This window comes from Mesoplodon densirostris, chromosome 7 (genome assembly GCF_025265405.1).
Source record: "Mesoplodon densirostris isolate mMesDen1 chromosome 7, mMesDen1 primary haplotype, whole genome shotgun sequence".
Classification (NCBI taxonomy): Eukaryota; Metazoa; Chordata; class Mammalia; order Artiodactyla; family Ziphiidae; genus Mesoplodon; species Mesoplodon densirostris.
This window is the reverse complement of record NC_082667.1, coordinates 115304024-115311111: the sequence shown is the minus strand read 5'-3', so window position 1 is coordinate 115311111 and position 7088 is coordinate 115304024. Positions and strand designations below refer to the sequence as shown.

Genomic DNA, 7088 nt, shown 5'->3' with positions numbered 1-7088 from the left:
GGTGGGGGGATGGGGAGTCATTGTTTAATGGGTATAAATATTTAGCTATGTTAGATGAGTGAATTCTAGAGATCTGCTATACAGTATAGTGTCCATAGTGAACAAATATGGTGTTGTGACTTCAAAATTTATTAGGAAGGTAGATTGCACGTTAAGCGTTCCTACCACAGAAAACAAAGGGACACAAGGAAACTCTGGGACGTGTTGGGTATGTCTATTACCTTGATGGTGGTGATGGTATCACGAGTGTTTGCATATGTCCAAACTCATCAAATGGCACACATTAAAGACGTGCTGTTCTTTATCAACTACATCTCAGTAAAGCTGTTAAAAAATTAGTTGTTCCCTTTGTGCTTCCAAAGCAGGTTGCTTCATCTCTCTCATTGCTCTTACTCTGCCTTGTTCTGTAGTTATCTGTTTACTTCTCTGTATTCCCTTACTCAGCTGGGAGCTTCTTGAAAGGTTTTTTTTTTTTCCCTTTATTCATCATTGTATTCCTCCAGTGCCTAGTAAAGTAAGTTGTCAGTAAATTGAATTTGCACGGGGAAGGACCAGATATGAGAGAAGGGGGGATGGGGCGGGTTTAAGTTTTCAGTTCTCCTTGACTCCATGGATGGATGGAACAACTCTGCTTGGCTACTTAGCACCTGCTTGGTACCACCTGTATACACCTAGGGATCCTCTGGGGTCAGCATAATGGCCCTTACCTCTCTTCTAGATACCAATCTGCCTACCTGTGCTGGGTGGTCCACAGTGGAGCTTTGGCTGTGATTTGAAGTGGATTTGAGGGAGTTTGTTCGAGAGATCATCTACAGCGTTGACTGTATCTCCTTTGCCAACCTAGGAGAGGATGAAGCATTTTCAGTTTTGACCAGAGATTCACACTTAGATCCTCACATTGCACTAATATTTCACTCATCCAGTTTTGACTTCTAGAGTTCTCATGTGTTTGTAGGGTAGCTGTGAACCTAGAAGGAAGCAATGTAAAATGGCTAGAAAATAGATTTCACACAGCACGTATCCTTTACTTTCTGTTTCAGCAGAGAATGGAACCACCTTCAGGTCTGTTGATTCCAACTTTTTTTGTAGCCTAAGCGAGTTGATTTGATTGTCTGATGTCTTGTGATGGAGTACCGACAGTAGAGATGGAAGTGAGGAATTACCTACGGTCACATCCTCAGAAATGGCCAGAGGAAATTCCCTAGAGGTCCAGTGGTTAAGACTCAGCACTTCTATTGCCAGGGAACTAAGATCCCACACAAACCTCATGGCTTGGCCAAAAAAAAAAAAAAAAAGCCAGAGACAGAAAGAACAGGGTGACATCCCCAAGAGCAAGGGGCGTTATCTTGTTTAGGGGGAAACCCATCTAATTTAACCCCAAGTCATGAACAGAAGTTAAATTATTGCTTGTTCTGCTCAAGAAAGTAGGAACATATGTGATATATTTTAGAAATATTTCCAAATTAATTTAAAAACAAATAAATTAAGGTTATATGCATATAATGTCATAACTGTTGTCCAAACTCAGGGAAGCTCTGTGATTAAAAAGATACACCGCAGCAACTAAAATAGTCCTAAAATCATAGCATTTCACTCGCATGTCTCAGGTACAAGCGGGTGAATGTGTAGATTGCAGCAAAACTTCTAACCCCTTATAACTTGCTTCAAAATAAGAGTTTTCACCCCTTTCTTACTCTACCCCTCCCCTCCCCCCCTGCCCCCCAGCTCTGGCTCCTACTGGATTCTAATTCTTTTCTTCTTGGCTATTTTATTTTTCCATAAGATGTTATGGAAAAACCCAAACGATCTTTTTTGGCCAACCTAATACTTCATCCTGATTTGGCATCACAATGTCCCAGGTGTAGTTCTCCAAGAAAGATGGGACTACAGCTGAGCTGAGCCCAAATCCTTAGCAAGTAAGGAGGGGCAGGTCCCAGGAAACACAGGAGTCCATCTTTTTTCCTCTACCACAAAGGGATGAGCATCATGTATGTTTTTGTTTCCTAATTTTTTTTGTAAAGAAATGTTATTCTATTATCTTTTTGAGGCTTTATGTGCACTTATTTAAAAATCATGTTGAGATTGTCCTATTATTTACATTTTATTAGGAATGATTTTCTTGGCTCTTTTTCCTCGTGTGTTTTGAAAAACAGCCAACAAAATTAACATTTGGAAGCTGATTTCACTTTCAGTAAAGTGTAAATAATGGAACAATCTTGGAAAGACTTGAAGGGGCAGGTTTCTAAAGGAGAGTTTCCCCTCCTTTCTGCAGCCACTCTTTCCTCGATTGTAGTTTTGTGATTGGCTGCACTTGTTTTCCTGGAACCTCCAGTTTAGATATTAGGTCTTATCCTGATAGCTCGGGCCTCCTCCTCATTGGTGATAATGGAGAATTATCCCAGATCCAGCAGATGCTTTGGCCCAGGTTCTGTGTGTGCGTCTCTTCCAGCCTGTCTCTTTTTCCTCTGACCACAGGTACTTTTCTACAAGCCATTGCCCCAGGTAGTGGTCACAACTTTCCCAGCCCCTATTTCCTGCCAGTAAGCCTGGCCCGGGCCCCTCCCCTCCTTGTTGCCCTGCTCTGTCTACATAGTAGCTCTCAACAAGTATTTATTAAATGAATGAATGAATGAATCTTGTTTTTGATAGCAGTTATGTCCTTTTTGGCTTTAATAATTATGATTCATTGTTGATTTTAAAAAACAAAAGGACAGGGACTTCCCTGGTGGCGCAGTGATTAAGAATCTGCCTGTCAATGCGGGGGACACAGGTTCTAGCCCTGGTCCGGGAAGATCCCACATGCCACGGAGCAACTAAGCCCGTGTGCCATAACTACTGAGCCTGCGCTCTAGAGCCTGTGAGCCACAATTACTGAAGCCCACGTGCCTACAGCCCGTGCTCCGCAACAAGGGAAGCCACCGCAATGAGAAGCTCGTGCACCACAACAAAGAGTAGCTCCTGCTCACCACAACTAGAGAAAGCCCACACACAGCAATGAAGACCCAATGCAGCCAAAAATAAATAAATTTTAAAAACCCAAAAAAGACAAAAAAAACCCCCCAAAAAGATGGAAGTTACTCTTAAAGTGTTAATAAATGTCAAAACAAAACAAAAAGATGGAAGTTACTCTAAAAGAGTGTTGTTAATAAATGTGGAAAAAAGTGAAAAAAGCCTTTCCTAACCCCGGCCGGGAGAGATGGCTCCCGCAAAGAAGGGCGGTGAGAAGAAGAAGGGCCGGTCCGCCATCAACGAGGTGGTGACCAGAGAATACACCATCAACATTCACAAGCGCATCCATGGAGTGGGTTTCAAGAAGCGTGCCCCTCGGGCACTCAAAGAAATCCGGAAATTTGCCATGAAGGAGATGGGAACTCCAGATGTACGCATTGACACCAGGCTCAACAAAGCTGTCTGGGCCAAAGGAATAAGGAACGTCCCATACCGTATCCGTGTGCGGTTGTCCAGAAAACGGAATGAAGATGAGGATTCACCAAACAAGCTCTATACGTTGGTTACCTATGTACCTGTCACCACTTTCAAAAATCTACAGACAGTTAATGTGGATGAGAACTAACTGCTGATTGACCAATAAAGTTACAGAGCTGCCTTCGCATCTTGATTTTCCTTTTCTAGTTGCAGGTAAAATAGGCTTGTCTATTTTAAAGCAGTTCCCAGTTACAGGAGTGTTTGGAGAGTGTTTCCTAACTACTGTGCCTGGGCCCCTTCTCCCCATTCCCTGGAGTTTCTGAATATTCGCACAGGGCCTAGGCAGGTGTTCTAAGGTGGTTTTGAAAGGCATCCTGGCTTGGTAATGGCTGTTCAGGTGGTTGGGACATTGGGGGTATGATGTTAATGCTTTCACATGTGTGTTTTGTGAATTCTAAGGTAACGTTTCTCCAGGCACTGGCATGTAGAACTTAATTGCTGTTTTTCACATTTTTCACATTTTTAACTTGCTAAAATGGGACACTTTCAATATTCTTAGATTTAATGAAGTATGTACAGTTAAAAAAAAAAAAAGTGAAAAAAAACCCCAAACAAAAAAGACAAAAGGACGTTTAAATGTGAGTGCATCTTGGGCTTCCCTGGTGGCGCAGTGGTTGAAAGTCCGCCTGCCGATGCAGCAGACACGGGTTCGTGCCCCGGTCCAGGAAGACCCCACATGCCGCGGAGCGGCTGTCCCCGTGAGCCATGGCCGCTGAGCCTGCACGTCCGGAGCCTGTGCTCCTCAACGGGAGAGGCCACAACAGTGAGAGGCCCGCGTACTGCAAAAAAAAAAAAAAAAAAAAAGAGTGCATCTTGACCCCATGTTGTATTCCAGTTATCTGAAACGCCACTTAAGTACAATAGCTTATTCTTTGCTGACACTTGATAAGTTAACTGTTACTATATTTGTGGGTAGCGGGAGGGGATGATGAGTTTAACATAGTAGATGAGGGCACAGCGAATCAGGAAAGGAAAAGTCCCCTTGACTCACTGGTCATACTGAAATTCACAAAGTCCTATGATCACGGGGGTTGTAAAGGAACATAGAGCTCATCTGGGACAAAGTCCATGATATTTCTGATGGATGCTCATTTGACTATTTGAATACTAATAGTGATGGAGACCTTATTACCCTACAAGTTAACTCAGACATTAGGAACAGAAAATTCTTTAGGTTGGGCCAAAAAAACATGTCCTGGAAATTTCTGCCCCTTGGCTTGCAAGCAAATCCATTTCTACATGATGTCAGGTATGTGCCCTTGAGTTTTCTCTGTTTTGGATAAAATATCCACAGTGTCTTTGATAGCACTGAGTAGTGATTCAAAGCAGGGTCTCTGCGATTAGGCTTATGGGCAATAATTTATTTAGTCCAGGGGTTGGCAATCTTTTCCTGTAAAGAGTCAGATCGTAGATCTTTAGACTTTGTGGGCCATACAATCTCTGTCGCAATGATTCAGGCCTGCAATTGTAGCATGAAAGGAGCCACAGACAACATGGCTGTGTTCCAATAAAACATTATTCACAAAAACAAGGGCAGGTTGGGATTTGGGTGGTAATTTGCTGAGCCCTGATTTAGCTCATTCTCCAGTGGTTTCTCAACCCTCATCTGTTTAGTTGACTCCTTGTCCCTCCATCTGTGTTAAAACGTGGCCTCCAGATTTCAGGACAACCTCCAGATGAGGGTGACCAATACACAGTCTAACAGGCGTCTCGCCTCTCCTAAAAACACTGATACGGGAAGACAGTACCACGCAGTGGGTTCATGCAGAGAATACTAGCTCTGCCACCATACTAGTACTAGCTGTGTGCCCTTGAGCAATTATTCATCTTGTTCTGAGCCTTGGCTTCTGCATTCTTAAAATAAGCTCTTCATACCTGTTCTGAAGAACTGCTTTGATGATCTGGGATAAAGCGTGTAACGTACACAGCGTGCAGTGCTGGCACTTAGAAAGCAGTTCTAAATATTAGTCATTATAAATGATGTTGTGCTGTAACGTTCTATTGTGACTGAGCTTTCTGAGCCCAAACTGAAGTAAAAGGAAGGAAAATTCCACTGTGGTTAAAATGAGGTTACGCAGTCAGCTTCTGCCCTGTTCACTTCGCGGCTCACTCCACCCTCTGTGCCTCCACCTGTTACCCAATTAACGTCCTATTATGCGAACACCTGCACGGAAGCCATTGGAGGCTCCTTTCCAGCACTCGGGCTCCTTTCCAGTGCTCTCGTTAGCACCTCACTCACCCAGAGCCCCCAGAATCCACTGCCAGGTCTTGCAGGTGTTTGCCTGCAGGAAGGCTTTAGGGTTTGCTGAGCTTTCCGTGGGACAAGAAATTAATGTGGTAATTAATGCAAATGGCTCTGCAGAAGCTGCTCTCCTAGGTCCTAATCAGAAGAGATGATCTTCACGTCTCTTTAACTTTGAAAATCTGTGTGTGTGTGCGTGTGTGTGTGTGTGTGTCTGTGTTGGGGGTGGATGGGACGGGAAAGAGACAGGAAGAAGGGACAATGAGAAACAGATCAACGACAATGGGAGGACAGAGGGAGAAAAACCAGCTTCCTCATCTGTGCCAGGCAGTGAGAGGGAAGCTCAATGGTATTGGCTTTGGAAATCTCACCTCTCACCGTCTCAAGTGTAAGTTAAGGACAGTGAAAAGGTCTGGTAATCTCACTCCTCTCACAGGACAGCCTAACAGGCTGCTGCTTAAGGGCTCCCATGTAGATGCTCTACAGTTGTTACCACTGTTTTGCTGAGCCCCATGTGTGTCATCTTGGTGTCCAAGATGCCGGCAGTGGACTTACCCTCGCTCCCCCACTTGCTACCGTGCTAAACAGAGGGTGCTGGACAACAAGTTTCATTTGTAAAATCATTGCCGGTAGAACCTCGACGGAGGGGAGCCCAGAGCAGTGCTCCTCAAGTAGAGTGGGCATATGATCCACGTGGGCCCCTGTTAAAATACCGATTCTGATTCAGCACATCTGGGGTACAGGGCCGAGTCTGCATTTTAACAAGCCCCAGGTGATGCCCCAGTCTACTTGAGTAGCAAGACTATAGACCAATTCCATTCTGAGTCAGTCTGAAGGACCACTGCATCCACCACCCAGCTTGGCTTCGATTACAAATAGCCATGCTTAGTTGTACAACACAGCTTTAGGTGATCATAAAGATCAGTATCTTGGGCCCAGGGCATACGAGTGCCTCGAGCCTGCTGACTGAGTCCTGAGTCTGACTCTGAACCTTCAGATTAGTTTATAGTCATCGACTCTGACCCTGAACCAGTATTTGATCCCTGTCTCGTCCTAGTAAACCTGTTTTATAGCTGCCAAATTCAAGACACCAAATCAAATGGTAGCTAAGTTTTCTAAGGGTAGAAACTGCTATTGTTCTGAATTAAAAATGAACAGGAACTAAAGTTGGAAGACCAGAGTGGAGTCAGCAGAGACTCTGATATTTATTAACAAAATATTGAACCTTCCTGGGCCTCAATTTTGTCATCTGTAAAGTAGGATAACATACTGTAGTACCAGCTATCTTGAAAGGCTGATAGACAAAGAAAACGATTCCTAAAACTTTAAATGGAGGTAATATTGAAAAGACACATAAATG

The 7088-nt window shown here is 43.9% G+C and overlaps 1 protein-coding gene across 1 annotated transcript; it reads left to right on the top strand.

Annotated features, from left to right (window-relative positions):
• The first annotated feature begins 3180 nt into the window (after positions 1–3180).
• LOC132493660 (large ribosomal subunit protein eL31) lies at positions 3181–3613 on the top strand. Its single transcript, XM_060104400.1, has one exon. It carries the CDS (start codon positions 3197–3199, stop codon positions 3572–3574), a length of 378 nt encoding a protein of 125 aa, XP_059960383.1. The 5' UTR covers positions 3181–3196; the 3' UTR covers positions 3575–3613.
• Positions 3614–7088: the final 3475 nt, after the last annotated feature.